Here is a 17,749-nt window from a genome sequence, read left to right as displayed (position 1 = left end):
CTCAGGAAATGACTGAGGGATGAAGAGACTGATGTCTGATCTTTAGGTTCTGACGGGTCTGCGGTTCCTCTCCTGATCCATTCTCTCTGATATCAAACCCACTGGGTGCCACTGAATGTCACCGACACATTTATTTGAATGCCCCTATAAAACTTTACTGTGATTGCTGTGTCTTCCCACTACCATCTGTATTTTTGCCAGAAGTTTTACTTCTAAGGAACGGTGTGGCATCGGGTGGACATTTTAAAAAGACACTGGTTGATAACAGCTCACTGCGGCTGCGTAGTGTCAGTCTCTAGGTAACCATGACAACAGCGGCAGTTCGTGGGGTACTATTTAGGTCCCGCAACGACAATTTAGATGACCCTAATATTTCCTGTGTTTTGTTTTGGTCATTATTATTACACTAATTGTTGAGATGTGTGATAGGTGAGTCTATCAGACATTTATAGCAATACGGAATAAATCGTGTCCGTATTGGACAACAACAACCACCTGTTATTGTAGCCTAGCTTAAGTTAACCTGAATATTTACAACTCTGTTGTTGATACACTGACATTACTTACCTACTGTCTTTCAACCACTTTGAAAAGCTTTTCTTCGTCTGTCCAACATCTTTATCCATCCCCCTCTTCCGTTTTCTGTTTTGTGCCCCGGAGATTTTTCTGCGCCCCATCTTTAGCTCCCTGTTGTCGAGGCATTACTTCAAATTTAAAAGGAAAAAGAAAAAAAAAGCGCCTCAGCACGTTTTCGCAGGGCCGCTGCCCAAGCTATCTGTACGGGAGGGGAAAGAGCGGCTGGCAGGAGGGGAGGGGCGCCTAATCAGTGCCGTTCCTGCCAGGTCTAAACGGCATCCTCACCACCACCGGAGCCAACTCACCACCAGGTAGTGGTAAGTGGACAGCTCTGCACCTCTCTTCACCCAAGTGTCCAAAACATACGGCCGCAGAATAAATGACGACAAAGTCGATCATCAAACTGCGGCCTTGGGTGTCCTGGTGCCAAGTACACATATGAACACTGTGAAGGTTTTGCATAAACCAGCCAGAGAAACGTTGAAGAATTCCAAAATATAGTATTAATTTATTACAAAAAAGTCCAAAAATAATTCAAAAATGATAAATTGGGCCCAAACTGAGGTCAACATAACAAAGTATAACTCAGGTAGTAACACAACAAACTCATGCACAAACTGACCTCCCAAAGAAGACATGAGGGGAACTTAAATAGTGGCTGATCAGACCATTAACACAATCAAGAGGGTAATTAGACACACAAGAACCTAAAAAAATACTGGTCAGAATATTACTAAATCTGTAAATTAAATAAATATCAGAATAGAACTAACTTTTAAAAAGAAGAAACATTAAATACATGGTAAAAATAAACTATAAACCATAAATTGGTTTATAGTTTATAAACTATAAATTGGTGTTAATTTAGGTTTCTCTGTTCAGTTGAGTCTTCGTGTCGTCCCGCCGACCCCTTGATTGTCTCCAGCCATTTCTTGTTTCCCCTTGATTTCTCTCTTGTGTATTTAGTCCCGCTTGTGTCTGTGTTTCCCTGTTGGGTCCTTGTCTATACTGTCATGTCTCATGTCTTTGCCTTTATGCCAGCTGCTACCAGTGTGAGAGTGTCATTGCCGTTGCTCGCCTTTGCTGCCTGGATTGTATATCTTGTTATTCATCATTAAAACATTACTTCGCTCACTCATGACCGCAATTTATGACACCAGCAAGAAGCATTACATTTTGTCAAGTAAATTCATGAAGCAAATGCACATTAAATATGTTATTTAATGTTCCAGTTACAAATCAAAAACAACTCTAAAGATGGGTTTAAGTCTGGATTTAAAGGAACTCAGTGTTTCAGCTTCCAGTTTACTGGAAGATTATTACAGATTTGTGGTACACAGAAGCTGAATGCTGCTTTTCTGCTTTTGGATTTAGGATTAACATGTCCACTTTCTAGCAAATATAAAATGTTTAATTTCCCCATAAGTGCAGTTTTGTTATTATCTATTCAGACTGAGAGAAAAAACATGAGGGGCCGTTCAGGACAACAATTATGTTTTGTCTTACACACACTACCGAAGACTAATACACACACACAAAACATCTTTATACCCCCCGAAACGTGAGCATCAAGCTTCCATGAAATTTAATCAATCTTCCATGAAGACATGTTAAAAATGTACAGTCCTCATATACATTATATAACACACATGTGCCTTTGCTACAGAAGCAACTTTCATAATTTTTTTTTAAGAACCAAAATCCTTTTATAGAACTGGTAGAAACACACTTTTTCCATATACTTCTCTGTATTGACAAATGCATAAACATATATCTTCTTGATTATTCCAAATGGTAACTAATGACTCATGATTTGGATGTTTTCATGTTTGGCAAATGTTTGGCATAAAAGGGATTCATTTATCTTGGTAACAACAACAAGTCTCAGACGTTATTATGCGCACAGCCAGCAGATATTCTTACTCAGAGCTAGGAAAGCTTCTTACAAACAGCAATTCACTGTCTTCACAATATGGCATCTTAGTGTGCCTGTTGCTTAAGCTTTTCTCTTTTCTGCTTGATGTGAAATATCACTCTTGTGTTCTGCGTGAGTACTATAAATGGGAGGATGATGTGGGGATTTTGTCACTTTTCTCAGGTTGGCAGACATAAGCTTGGATCAGCCTTCATAAATATTAGTGTGCCTCGAACATACTGTTTTCAATGGTTGCCAATACTCTTGACAAAATTTTGCAAATCCGAATCCCTGAAGACCCAGCCCAGAAACGTGTGATTTGTTTCCAGAATCATCCTAATCCAGTGGACGTCACAGCATCATACATGATTTAACAAGAAAACTGGACATAGATAAATGGTAGTTTATGTCTGAAATGCAATGCATCAATTATTACTGAAGGCTTTCAGTTGGGGAGGGCTTTTAAATCAGAATATGTCGAAAGACAGATAGACAGGATAAAGGTATTGCCATGTTGTTTGGCAAAGTCCTTGAGCCAAGCATGAATACACACTGAGTCAATAATTTATCCACTCAGACACACTTTTAAACACACACAGATAAAAGTGAGAAGGAGAGAAACACAGCAAACACAGCTCAGGGAAACAGAAGACTCAGAAATCTTCAGGGACAGACACAGAGTCTGAGACTAACAACTGCAAACCAAACACGGATTGTTACAGATAAGATTTTTCTCTACTCTTTGCAACGACAAAAATGTCAAGGAGGTTTGAATCATCTGTGTTTCTAATGTGTTGCCCAGCCAATAGAAGCTAGTGTTTGTCCTTTGGTTAGCGCTTGCAGTCATATGCCGTCTTCACACTGCCTGACACATCTCTTCAAGCTTACATAATGTTGATCTGCCCTAATTTTCCTTCTCCCTGGCAAAGCTGGGGTCTTCAAGCATCAAAGCAGCATTACACTATCAACCTGAAAAAAAAAATCCCTGAATGAGTATAAGGGGCCTTGCACTATAATTTACTCCAATCACAAAGAATAACAAGATTGTGAAGGCAAAAATTCTAGATACTTTTCAAAATGTCTTACAAAATAAAAGTCTGAAAAGATGGTTTGAGTTTGCCTTCACTTCCTATATCCTCTGATAAACTAACATAAAACGTAGTGGAATCAATTGCCTAACAAGTCCGTATCTTTAGCTATTTACTAATCTTTGAACATCTTACATGGTGCTGTCCAATCTATCATATGGCACAAAGGCGATCTGACTGTACTACAAAACGCGTTAATCAGAGAAGCATCCAGTAGACCAAGTGGATCTCTACAAGAGCTGCAAGAAGGTTGCTTGTTGGGTCTAGTTTAGCTCCCAACTTGCAAGGAATCAAACAAGAACACAAGTTTCATTTCTGCAGAAGAGGGAAGAGAAGCCAGACACAGAGAACCACAGTCAAACACTGTCTGGGATCAACTCTCAGTCCTCAGCTACCTTTTATTGAAACAGAGTATAACTTAATCACTTGAACATTGTAGCTCTAAACAGCTGCAACGTGGCCTAATTGATTACACATAATTTAAATACAAGCTCTTTTCTTTGAGTATGAGTGTGTCTACTGATGTGGCATTGTTTCCTGTGTCTCTCTGTGGATATCATCTCAGCGAGTCACAAGCTTCTGGTCACCACTGTCCCCATGTCCTGGAACAGTTAATAATGTACCACAGAAAGAAAAGGAGCCTAGTAAGAACATGAAAAAGAATAATAATATGAAAACATAACCTTTTAGATAAACTCATTCTCCCAACATTGCTCTTGTCAGATGAGAGCAAAGCTGCAAAAGATTAAATCTGATGAAGATCTAACACTGCACTGCACCCTGCCACATTGAAATATATTGGTGGCAGCATCGTACTGTTTTCCTGCTTTTCTTCCCCAGTGACAGCAGTGTTAGGAAGAATTGAAGGGAAGATGAGGAGAGATAAACCACAGACAATAGATACTGAAATACAGCAAAAGAAAAAAAAAGATAATAATAATAATACACATAACAGAAGTCTGTGCATCAGATGTTTACAAATTCTGTATGGCAATTGTACCTCATGCACATGATTTTTTCAGTTTATGTGTCAGGTAATTGGATGTTACCATGGATACTCAGGTTCCAGAAAGCTTTATCTGCAGTAAAAAAATCCCAAAACAAATGTTGTTTTTCTTATGTGTCGGTAAGCACACAAATGTCTCCGTACTGCACAACTACAACGAGGTCAATTGTTTTAATATTACAGCACAGAGTACATTACAGAAAGAACTTTCTGTCTTAGAGGCTTTATTAAACCCAGTTTTGCGCATAGCCTTTCCTAAAATGAGTTTCTGAACTTTGTGAAACACCTTCATTGATTATTCAAGCTCTCAGTCAATCTCAGTAATAATATGCATCATAGAGTGTTTCATTATTTCTTTTTGTTTAACTATGGAAAAAAGAATGTCTTGAATATTTTAATAGGATTTCAGCTCTGAAATGTTCATGAAATCGCCAGAGGGCTTGTTGAACAATTAAATTCTGTCCTTCCCATGCAGTGTGACACACAACATGGTTTGCAGAGCTAAGGAAGACAACAGCAACTCAAATGAATGCATATCTTTTATTCATTAGCTAACTACTAAATAAAATGGCACACTGTAGATATTTTAATCCCACAAATTCCTAGTTGCACTTTGTTTTTCCAAATAAAGAGACATGAGGTTTTTTTTTGTTTTGTTTTTTGGCCTTCAAAGACAAAGCAAGTTTGCAATGAAAATGCTGATGATGTGTTCTATTTACAGAGGCTGACACAGAAAAATCACTGTTCTGTATGAAAATCAAACAATGCAAACACAGGCAAACAAGAGAACTTGGAATAAGAACCAGAGACTGATCCAGTTGTCTCTGTAATTTAAACATTTGCAAATATCCACACAACAGTCACATTTAATTCTAGCATGTTTAAATTAGTAGTATTTATAGTCTTAATAGGGATCAAAAAACAATTGCATATTGTCAGTAATAACCATGTAGTGAATAAAAAAAACTTTACAAATTTCTTGTATGTACAGTGAACACATTTTATTACATAGTTGCATTGTAGAAAATAAGATTAACCCAAATATGAGCAAGAATTAGGGATGTCCAAATTTTCTGTCATTCATAAAACATAATTTTTATTTATTTATTTTTTGTTTATAATGATATATTTGGCTCTGCACATTCAATCATAGTCTTAAAAAACTCATATCTTCTTGCTAAAAAAACTTTAATGCTGAGAAGTTTACAAAAAGTGCCAGGCTAATATTAACATGTTTCCTCTGCTTTAATATGTGATTTGGCAAAAAATATGTTTCATAGTAATTCTACCCAACAGTGGACACAGGCAGCTGTCAGAGAAAGTAATTATCCTGCTTCATAAACTAATAACTTTCCTTTGAATGTCTCAAATTTAATGACAACTGTTTCAGCTGCTGTTCACCAGTCAGATAATTATATTTCAGCACTGCACAGACTAGGTCACATGACACAAGCTATGTTTCCAACAAACTGTCATGCGAATTTTGAGCAAACCTTTGAGATGTCACAAAAAGATAGAAAGAAAGAAGGGAAGAAAAAAGAAAGAGAGGAAAAGAATGTGAAATAGGCATGTTTTCATCTGCACGTTTGGAGAAATTCAACTAGGCTATGCAAAGTTTAAATTGTCAATTGTTGACATTATGCATAGCTATAAAGAACAAGAAGTAGAAGTTGCAAACTAGCATTCACCACATATCTCAGAAAAATGAAGATTTTCAGGAATTCTACCCTATCGGCAAGTTCAAATTTTTCTCTCATGTCAACTAATATTGGTGATGCTACGTGCTATCCAGAGAGATAGAGAAAGAAATGTAATTTTAATAATAAAAACAGTGTGGACAGAAAGGCCATTGCTCTCACATGCCATCTATACACAACACGTATATCCAATTAAAACTAATGTATCCTGTCCTGATGCAGCTGGACATCGTGAATTTAATCATAATACACACTCAACATTAGACTGGATCAAAAGCAACACACATTTTCAGGATTTGATGCTCCAAAATATCCGCTTAATTTTGTTATATTTTTGCCTGGATTTCATAGGTTTTGCAATACACCACCATACCTGGCAAGAAAAGAATATGATGACTGCTTTAGATGGCTACTCTAAAACTTTGATTTTTCAGGTCAGTAAAGCGCTGTGCTATTTTTCAAGCTATAAACTTCAAAAACGAGTTTGCAACAAGTCACTGCACTGCTGAGACAGTAGACCTAGGATCAGCTGAGGACATCCCTAATATAATTTAAGAGACTTTCAACACTACCTGAACCTAATTTGTTTGTTTTTTTTTGTGTTTGTTTTTGCTGCTTTGAACTAAAAATATTATTACACACCACAAACTGAACACAGTTCAGACCTGATATAATCAAACATTGCATTTTGTACTGTTTTTACCACTTTCATTTTATAGCAGAATACTAATAAAAAAAGCAAACATAAAAACATAGCTGTGCAGGTACATATCATGCAACAGCTCAGAATATTTTAGCACACTTGCTCTAATCATAAAAACAGTAAATCCATGACAAAGTTGATACAAGAAAGGCAACAAATCAAGACATCCTCCTTGCTTAGCATCATGCTGCAATATAAAACTCACTGTCATGCAGACACAGTGCAGAAACAGCATGTCTTCTGATTGGCTGAGCCATGGTGACAAGTTCAGTGCATTTGAGAAATAACTGTGTATTTAACTCTCAGGGAAAGTCATATTTCTTGGCTTACTCTCTTACCCCAGGACCTGATTAGACTGGATTAAGACTGGATGATGTGCTTAGTTTCCTTTGAAGCAAGTCTTATGCATAGAAATAACTTTATCTGATTAACCAGTCATTTATTATGATTTTCTATCAAACAGCTCTTAGTTGTTATGTGGGCTATAATATTCCTCACCATAAAGACGTAAATGACTGAAGCAAAGTTGCCACATTTGACGAGATGGCATCATAGTCATAAAGGTTCGGTGACGACTGAGAAATGAACAGATTGTCCGAGTGTCATCTATATCTATGCATAGTAAATAATTTGTAACATAATGTAACCCTTCTGTCTGCATTTATCAGACCAAATCAGAGGCTATATGCACATTTCTCTACTGTGAATTTATAAAAGTGACATCATCGCTGATCAGTAAAGTCAATAGTGCATTTTCTCATCTTCTATTAATAAAGAAAAGGAAATAAGATATATATAAAAAGAAGTTTGTTTTTTATAATATAAAAATAGTTGTTTAACAGACGCTTACATATGCTTGAGGCCAATAATTTTTCTCTAATTGAAAGGAATATTGAGACAAAGCATGAAACAGACCCAACTCCAAACAGCATACCAGTGTCAGGTTTTCAGGAGGCAGGGTGCAACCAGGCCAGATCACCAATCTAGCAGAGAATCACTCAGGACAAACAACCATGAGCACACATTCACACTGATGGGCAATTTAAACCGTCCAATTCAATCCATTCAAATATTTTTGGTGTTTGGAAGAGAATATCTTTACCTGCACAGGGAGAAGATGCAAAAAGCACACAGCAAAGGTCCTGACCGAGATTTAAACCCAGGAATTTCTTGCTGCAAGGCAACACCATGGACAACTGGGTCACTGTGCAGCTCTATACATGAACATGCAAATGCAAATTTGTTTCAACCGGCTTTCAACCCAGTGCCATGGGTTGACAACTGGCATTATGCACACAGCATGTCTTTCTGCTGTTCCCTGACATTTTAAACTCAAAAGTATTTGTGAGCAACAGTAAAATCAACAATTTAGATGACTTTTATATAAATGAAAAATACTGACTTGATTACTTGATCTTTTTAATTATATTTCAGAAGTAGCTGAAATTTCATAATTCTCAACATTAACAAACAAAATGAATGACTTTGATTTGAAATACACCACTTTGTAACTTCCTTTCAGCACATTTGACAACCTCGTGAATTTTTTTTGAGTTTTGCTTTATCTTTTTGTAAGTTAACAAGTTAAGTCTTTCTTAAAAGATGTCCATCTGCTTGTATGTACAGTGCAGGTCCTGAACAATAAACATTGAGGACAAAGTTACAGAAGTCTTAAACTGTCAGAACTTGGAAATAAATTCAGACGGAGTATATCGTTAAAATGTGAACATTTTCACATTTTAAAGAGTTTTACATCTCGCTATAACGTGAAAGTTTCACGTCATAATGAGCTACTGCTGAACTTATTTCCCAGCTCTAGCAGTTAAATGCTACAAACTAAAGCAAACAGAGGAAATACTATGCTTAAGTTCTCGTTTGATGGAGAGTCAGGCTCAAGTGAATATTTCTATTTCAGGACTACCAAGTGTGTTGCAAAATCATTTTTTTAAGATTGTCATTTTCTTTTTCCTATACACATTCCAATCTAGTGTGTAAATAAATCTCTTTGCAGCCCTTTCTAAGCCCAAAAAAGACTCAAATGTTGGTCCGGATAATTTACTCAAATTAATTTAATCACCCACTTTTTCTATTACGGTAATTACAGTAAACACTGGTGTCCTTTCTTTGATGAGGTTGAGTTAACGTATATAATTTCATCATCTAAATTAAGCCAAACCTGACACTGCACTGACAAGGGGTCTTGTTGTGGGTCAACCGCTATAGTTCATGCTTTGTCACACTGAGCAGATTGGACTTTTATTTTACACTAATCATTAAATGTTGTGTTATGGAAATACAACTGCACAGATGCACAAGAAATACAGGTAGTATAAATCAAACATTTAGCAGGGTTTTTGTTGCATATTTATGTTTTTATGCTTTTTGTTTTTAGATTACTTTGGTGTTGACATAAGGAGATTTTAAAATGGATGTACATTTATGTGTAGTACAGTTGCAGAAACTATATTTGTAGAAATTTGCAGTGCGGAGAATAGAAATAAAGACATCTGAACTGATTCAAATTTTTGGTTATTAATCACAAGTGCAATAAGTATTAACTTAATCTAAAACATTTGCTGGTTGGAAAATGAGATGTTATCACCAGAGGGGTCCAAGTATACAAACAAGGCTAGCATAATACTGTGATGGTGCAGATAATTATTACATTTCTCCCAATTATCTGCTGGGGTGGAGACATTCACTGCATCCATAATATAAGTTTGTGGTAAAAATGAAGAATATTAATGTATTTCGTCTAATTGTTCTACAGTTATTAATCTTGAATGACAGTTTAATGAGGACTTGAATATAAATCACTAAAAATTTACTTGAACTTTAATGCTCGACTTTCATACAAAAAAGCAAGAAAATTGGCAGAACAGGCTGCCATATGTGTTTCTCTGTCAAATAACATAAGCTTATTTAGAGGTGAAAAACATACCGTCTTCATGGCTCATTAATACTCATAAAATGCAGCCAATTTCAGAGTTAAAGCTCAGGCTCAAATTATTGTCAGTGATTCTCTTCAGGGTAAATTCAGTGAACGGGTGAGTCATAAGAGCCCTGAATCTGAGTTTTATGTTCATATTTGCACACTCAAACTCAACTGCAAACCACACTGGACTGAAGTGTTAAGTGATGCTTCAAAATGAATAATTGCCCTCTTGTATCACTCGCTCTGTAAAGCATAATTCCCAGAAAAGCATTTAATGTCTTGCAGTGCAGTTTGCTGAGTTGAGAAAATTTTCCCTTTTGTATTTCAAGTAGGATACCACACAAATGCATCCACACTGATCATTGAGAGGACAGGTGTTTTAAAACTGTGTGAATGTAGTCCGTTTTTCCAGAACCTCGAGGTAATCTGGATCAAGATGAAGCTTTGCTTTCAGTTCCCAGTACTCGCTCCTGTTGGGTTCCACATAAACGGAACTCGGTGTTGTACAATACAATATTGTCTGTTGTATTCTCTCTGGTTGCACATATTGATGCCTTGCATCAAAGTCTGAGGTAAACTGATTTGAAGAGTGTACACCATGTCTGCAAGGTAAAGTATTGCTGTGGCGTCTGTTCTTGTCAGGTTCGAGTACATCTCTGTAGTAGCATGGATCGTCTCGGTAAGGAGTGGATGGCTTGTTCAGAGGCTCTGGAGTGGTGGCGCTGTACTCCGAGCTTATCACATTACTGGCTGCCTCTTCATCTAGGTTACCTAGAAAGGCGCTGCTTAACTCGTCAAAGTCTCTAAATCCATCCACTGATTTGTTGTCCATGGGGGTTTGTGCAGCAGTTCTGCATGTGGCTTCAGTAGGAGGTGGGATATACTCATATACATGCCCAGCTGATGTTCTTACTTTGGGAATAGATGCCTTTTTGTAAAGGCCATACTCCATGTTGAGAGAGCTAATGCAAGCATTCATCGATTCATTCTGCTCACTTTGACTCTTCTGGCGTCTCTTTTTTGTAGCCACAAACAGTCCCGCAGCCACAAACACAGACACAATAAATAAGAGGAGAAGGGCAAGAATCATTACAGATAAAGGAATAGTGTGGAGCTGAGTGTCGGAGTCTAAAGATGTTTCTATAGTGATAGTGCTCCCTGGAAAGGATTCCTCAGAGGGCGGAATCATAGAAGCAAGTATATCAGAGTTATTAGGGCAGAAATTAGTTGTTTTAATGTATCTCATATCTTCCCCAGCCAGTTTCTTGGGAGAGCCACAGATGACATTGTTTACAACTGTGCCCATGCTGAGAAGCTCCAGCCACATCTTCAGGTCTAGGATATTGCAAGAGCAGTCCCAGGGATTCTCATATAAATCGACTTGAACAAGGGCTCTTAATTGATCAAGTACACCCCTGACAGGAAGATACCGCAAGTGGTTGTTACGAAGATTTAGTCTAGCTAATGTCAAGCCATTAAAAGTACCCTCAGGCAAAGTTTTCAAGAGATTATTGTTTAAAAAAAGAAGCTGAAGTTTTGGGACATGCTGAAAAGTGTCCGCAGTTACTTCTTTAATGACGTTGTACTCTAAATATAAGAACTGTAGGCTCTCTAGTCCATAAAACATATTGGCTCTAAGATGGTCAATCAAATTCCCATTAAGGTACAGTCTTCGCAGATTTGTCAAATCGCCAAAAGCTCTATCATCTACCCGAACTATCCTATTGTTACCAAGATGAAGTAAATCTAATCCAGTCGCCTCAACAAAATCTAAGCAATGCACCACAGGGATGTAGTTCCCTGTAAGATACATCTTTTTGGGGTTGTATGGTTTAGGATTCAGGTCAGAGATCTGTTCAATCTTTCTCTCTTGGCAGTTCACATTCAGCCCAAGGTCTGAAATCTGGAGATTGCAGGTGCAGGCAGTTGGGCAATCTAAAGGCACTGGAGATTTGGTCTGATACGACACAATTTGACCATAATTTTGTGGCTTATTGGATGGGATACGGGCGGTGGGTTTTGATTTTAATTTGGCTGACTGACGAGGTCCCTTGGTCGGTCTTGATGAAGATCTTGCTATGCCAGATGCGGTGAAAGAGGCGCCAACAGCTGGAGTGGTCCTGTAGTATACGTCAATGCCCAAATGAGAGGGAGGTGGCATCTCATACTCAGCAATGGCTCTCCTTGGACACAGCTCTTGCTTTGAAACCTCATCAAGGTCTCTTCCATGAAGACGAAATGGGAACTCACAAACCACGTCCCCAACCAAGGCTGTGTACGAAATGCTTTCCAGCCAGGTCTTCAGAGCAATCAACTCACAGGAGCAGTTCCACGGATTCTCCTCCAGTTGTAACTCCACAACACTGCTCATGTGCTCCAGCAGACCAACGTAAGGAAGCACTTTGAGCTGATTCCCTCGTAGGTCTAAATGAGTCAATGGTACAAACTGAAAAAGGTTTACAGGCAGGCTAGATATTAAATTGTCATTCAGAATCAAGACCTCCAGATGTCGAAGTCTGCTGAAGGCATTTTGCTCCACATGACTGATGTAATTATAATCAATCTGTAAATACTTCAGACTTTCAAGGCCATAGAAAAACTCTTCCTTCAAGGCATCGATTTTGTTATTATTGAGATGTAATCGTTTTAATCCCTGCAGTCCATTAAAAGCTCCAGCTTTAACTTCTGATATTTCATTTTTTCCAAGATTTAATATTGTAAGTCCTTTGTACTCAGCAAAATCATTGGTAGAAAGCTTTGTCAAAAGATTCCCACTAAGGAGCAATTGATACTGGGAGAAGAGCACTGGGCTTATGTCAGAGAGTCTTGCAATTCCTCGGCTTTCACAGCTCACTGTAAGCATCCCTTCTCTTTCCTCACAGGCACATAGGTCTTGACAGATTTCCCCATAATGGTCAGACATTTCAACGGTGCACACTGATGTTGCACCGAGCAAAACATAGGGAATCCAAAGATGCATTTTCCAGCAAATAATGGCCAAACTTGCAGTCTTGCTAAGGTATCCTCAGTGTCATCTAGAATAAAAAAACAAAACAAAACAAAAACACATCGTAATGCGAATCTGACAGCAATTCTCACATTACATCAGGAAACGCACGAGTCAAGATTTGCTCCTACCATCAAGAAACTTTACTATGAATTGAAAGGAACTTCTTCGAGCAGTGCAAAAGAAAGAAAAAAAAGCAAAGCGAGGTCAGAGCAACTACTAAGAACAAAACAAATGTCTGTGTAGAGAAGCCATATTGCATTCGCTTACTGAAACGTGAAAAAGCAATTAAACACAAAACACAAGGTTTCAATTGAACCATATACCTTAATTACAACAGATTAACAGAAATTTAGCGTCTTGCATCCAATACAGACATCCAGCATAATTTTCTCGCCAACTCCAGCTGGAAATACATACCTCACGCACATTGAAGAAGATGTAGGGTCTTTCCTGGGTGCTTCAGCGCATCTTTTTTATTTTTAATCCTTCGAAGCGAAACAGGAATAGGGATGTAGACGCAGCCGTCGTCACTAATGCACAGGAGAGGATGAAAGAAACGCTGATCAACCATAACTGCCAAATGCTTCTCTTTCAGCTCGCTGTGCCGGAGGAGACACGGCAGCGATGCTCGGTAACTAAGTTGCTGCTCTCTCTCTCTTTCTTTCCCCGTCTCTCTCCCTTTCCCTGTCTCTCTCTCTCTCTTCCTCTCCCTGGACGCGCACAAACACGCTGCCTCTCACTCGGTGGTCGAGAGGATGTCAAGTCATTTCATGCAAAAAAAATCAGCTCAGTGGAGCATCATGCAGAGATGCACCCCCCATCTAAATTCACCCTCCACCACCACACACCTCAAACCTCAAACACCCCAAAAGATGTTGACCTACCTACCAGCAAGAAGTCCGCCAAAGATATCAATGATTTAAAGTCTGAAGCTTGCTTCCTGCGTCGGAAACAACGCATCTTGGTTATTCATGCGGAAAACAAACCCAAAACAAAAGAAGAAGAAGAAGAAAAACGCCCTGCCAACGCCAAGTTGCATCAGCTCTTCATATAATCTGCCAGACCTGGAATAAGAAATGCCTGCTGGGGGAAGATAGCGATGCAGCTTGAAAAAAAAAGAAGAAAAAAGATAACGGTGTCACTGTCTGTCTCTTTGCAGACATGAATCGATTACAACTTTTCCACCCTCACTCTGGCTCTTCCTTTCCATAGCTTGTGGATTTGGACTAATCCAAAGTAAGCTGATATAAGGTGCCGTTGCTACTTCTTCTTTCTTTCTACATTACACGTAGAAAGAATATTATGAATATGAAGTGTTCTGTTTTTAATATTCATATAAGAGCAATAATAATCAAAACAATATTATTACTACTATTATTATTATGTCTAATCACAATAACTAGTCTGAATCAACTAGATCAATTAATTAGATTCTACTTTTAACACATCGCAAAGTTGTTGCGGGGACCAAACTTAACAGCTCCATTGACCATAATATATATTTTAAATCTTTAAGTGAAATTTTTATTTAATTGTAAACCAAGGAAAAGGTGTGCAAACAACAAATAATAGATGATGAGGGCTAATGTCATGGCTCAATTATGATTATACTTAATCTAAATGTTGACATCTATTGCCACCATGATTTTAAATTAGTTATTGTGTGAACAATAACTAATTTAGCATTTACTAACTCTCCACCGATTTTCAGGTTTTTAACAAAAATAGGACAGAGATTCTCACAATAAGTTCTACTCACCCACATTCTAAAATCAATTAGACAGTTGCTTATCTTTGCCCAGTAATCAAATCCAATGTAAGAACATGAAGGATTACATTTGACTCCTCATTAGTCTTTCACTCTCACATTAGAGCTGTTTCTCATTCCTGTCTTATTTTAAAAAAGAACAAACATTGTGAGTCTTGGCCTCCAGAGGAGAAAATTATTCTTGCTTTTGTGTCATCACATTTGGATGCCTGTAATGTCATTTTTACTGATCTGGACAGATTATCAGTTTCATGTCTGCAGGCTATTCAGAATGCAGCAGTATGCCTTCTTACTAAATCCAGCAAATACATTCATATTCACCACAGTCTTATACTACGTACTCCAGCTCCCAGTGGATTTTCGAATTTGGCTTAAAGTACTTGTTCTCACCTTCATATCTCAGAATGTTCATGCTCCTGATTATTTGTGTCAGCTTTTTACCATACACTCTGCTGCTCATGGGCTTTGGTCCCAAGCCCAGAGTCTCCTGGTTGTTCAACTAACTAATCTCAGTCTGTGGCTCCTAAACTGTGGGACAGTTTTTCCCTTCAAATTTACTTTGCTGACTCTGTGGAGAATTTAAGATAAAAACAGGCAGGTATCAGGACAGGGTTTCTACTCTCATTCACACTCCAAAATACTTTTGTCTGAGTTATAGCTAGCATAGACAACATATGCTAACTATAACATATAATTTCTTTCTCAGACATCATTGCTTGATTTTGTATTCAAATAATTAGTTTCTCACATTTCTGCAAGATATGAGCTAATTCAAAGCATAATGACTCAGCATTTTCTATTGTTTATTTTGTATTAATAGACAACAAGGGTCTTTTATTCAGAAAAGTACATTTTTTCTCATAAAAATTTATGTAAATTTTTGTGTCTGTATTTATATCAACTAAAAAGCCTGTATACCGAGGCTCCCCAAAAGAAGCCATTGTCCTTCAAGCTAAATTTCTCTGGAGCCACATCTGAACTTGAATGTTGCACTTGAAAGGCGGTTTAGAAATAAACTTTACTTACTAGGGTAAAAGTGATACACTATTAATTACTAATTTCAAGTGTTTAAATAACCTATCATATAGATTTAAACTGTCTATTCATCCACCCAGTATCTCTCCAAGTTGCCGGAGCAATGAAGCCTATCTCCAGCTTCAGTGCTGTCTTTAGCCTCTTTATAAGAGGCTAAAGATTTACTTTTTTAATAAAATAATAAGATAAAACATATTTTATTGATCACATATTTGGTAAGCTATGGGGCAACAGCAGCATGACATACAGAAAACAGACAACATAAGTAAGAATGCAATAAAATGTAAATGTTTATACAGTAAAATAGTCTTCTCCAAAAATGTATATACCGTACATGTTTGTGCAAATGGATCAGTGATGGTGAACAGTAATTATAGAGTTATTGTCCAGGTTGAAGGCTGTGTTTTCGACACCAGAGCAATAAGAGTTTGTTGGAGAAGGTGCTGTCCTGTCTGTCCAATATGTAGTGGAGGAGTAGTCCATATTGACCACGATTCACAAGAGTTCATTCTGTCTCCTCCCCTCCACCACAATATCAAATGTCTTCAGCCTGAGATCCATCACAGAGCCATTTCTCCTGATGATCTTGTTCAGTCTCTACATCTTGAACAAATCTTCATGTCCTAATGGGTTTATAGGGGGTCACACAGGTCAAACCACCATGCACAGACAGACACACTCTCAACTAAAAGGCAATTTACAGAGACAATTTAAAACACCTGTTTTTGGACTGTGGGCCATAACTGGGCAGCCCAGAGAGAACACATTCCTTCACAGGGATTCAATTCAATTCAGTTCAAATTCAAAAATATTTCATTAATCCCAATAGGAAATTAAATTTGATATACTGTAGTCTGATGCTCATCCCAACTTAGCATGATGCAATTGGATATGATAATAACTAAGTTTAATTGGAACGTATGTGTGATTGACATGACACTTTTTGTAAGTTGCCTTGAGACAACATTTGTTGTGAATTGACACTTTGTAAATAAACTTAATTGAATTGAATTCAGTCAGAAGAACAAAAAATTGCCCTTTGGAGCTTCCTGTGACATAAGTAGAATTCAGCAGCAACAAACCCCTATGTTATTATTATCATCATTGATTTCTTTCAAGAAGGGCTGATTTTTATGGAGTAGACTGCAGCTATAAAGTTCAACAAATGCATAACCAACGTGATAATTAGCTATTTGGATTAATCCGAATGTGCTAAATGGGAGATTACAATAATTAAAAGCTTTGCTAAAAAAAAAAAAAAAAAGTGCAACAGTGTGTGTGTTTATTCTAAAAGGTAAACTGAGTCATAGTGTGTGAGTCACTGTCCACCCTGTGTGCATGTTTTTCAGTCGGCCCTAATGAAAACCAAACAGATATGAAATGGGCTTTCAGGCATAATCTGTGTTAATTATTTAAATGCTTCTGATCTGAACTGGAGACACATGATGCATACTAAATATTATGTTAGTTCAGTGATACAGCAAATGATAAAGAAAGACACACACACACACACACCCAAAAACACTACCTGTCTGGCACTTTTTATCTGGATGGGTTAGCACTGAGGCAGAAACATGTCAAGTATCACTGCATAGTGCTGTGTCCTCATGGAGCTGTATCCATCATGCTCTCCACTTGGCTCTTGCTCACATGGGATGAGAGCAGGCGCATCAGGGACACTGCCTGTGGCTCATGCTAAAGACTGTGACGGCGGCATTCTGTGTGCATGCAATTCATTTTTGCTTCTGTTTCCACGGCCTTCAGAGGTTTTCTTCCTCAGTGTGGGCCTTCATCGCTAGCTAAGCCTATCATTATAACTCTATTTCTGCATAAATTAGCATCTATGTTTTAGTGCAGTATAAGTATGATAAGATATGATTTTATCTCCTTGCAGCCATTCCGCTTTGTTTTTTATTACCAAATTTTAATTTGCTTATTACCATTTCATTTTTGTTCCTGCTTATGTTTGCTTCTCTTACAGTATTACAATAAATCTTCATCTCTGGTCAAAACGTG

The 17,749-nt window shown here is 37.7% G+C and overlaps 1 protein-coding gene across 3 annotated transcripts; it reads right to left on the bottom strand.

The window, feature by feature from the left end:
* Nucleotides 1-1,468: 1,468 nt before the first annotated feature.
* slitrk5b (SLIT and NTRK-like family, member 5b) lies at nucleotides 1,469-13,892 on the bottom strand. Of its 3 annotated transcripts, XM_044132331.1 has the most exons (3): nucleotides 13,819-13,892; nucleotides 13,348-13,460; nucleotides 1,469-12,955 (listed from the first exon to the last, which is right to left on the bottom strand). In XM_044132331.1, exon 3 carries the CDS (start codon nucleotides 12,898-12,900, stop codon nucleotides 10,300-10,302), a length of 2,601 nt encoding a protein of 866 aa, XP_043988266.1. In that variant the 5' UTR covers nucleotides 12,901-12,955; nucleotides 13,348-13,460; nucleotides 13,819-13,892; the 3' UTR covers nucleotides 1,469-10,299. The 3 variants fall into 3 exon arrangements, with proteins under 3 accessions (XP_043988266.1, XP_043988265.1, XP_043988267.1); XM_044132330.1 differs by lacking the exon at nucleotides 13,819-13,892 and having other exon boundaries at nucleotides 13,348-13,557; XM_044132332.1 differs by lacking the exons at nucleotides 13,348-13,460; nucleotides 13,819-13,892 and adding an exon at nucleotides 13,059-13,094.
* Nucleotides 13,893-17,749: the final 3,857 nt, after the last annotated feature.

The sequence above is a fragment of the Gambusia affinis genome, linkage group LG11 (assembly GCF_019740435.1).
Source record: "Gambusia affinis linkage group LG11, SWU_Gaff_1.0, whole genome shotgun sequence".
Classification (NCBI taxonomy): Eukaryota; Metazoa; Chordata; class Actinopteri; order Cyprinodontiformes; family Poeciliidae; genus Gambusia; species Gambusia affinis.
Note: the sequence above shows the minus strand (reverse complement) of the source record. Positions and strands in the feature narration are given on the sequence as shown.

Coding starts and splice junctions, on each gene's coding strand:
- slitrk5b (XM_044132331.1), bottom strand. CDS start 12,900: ATGCATCTTTGGATTCCCTATGTTTTGCTCGGTGCAACATCAGTGTGC.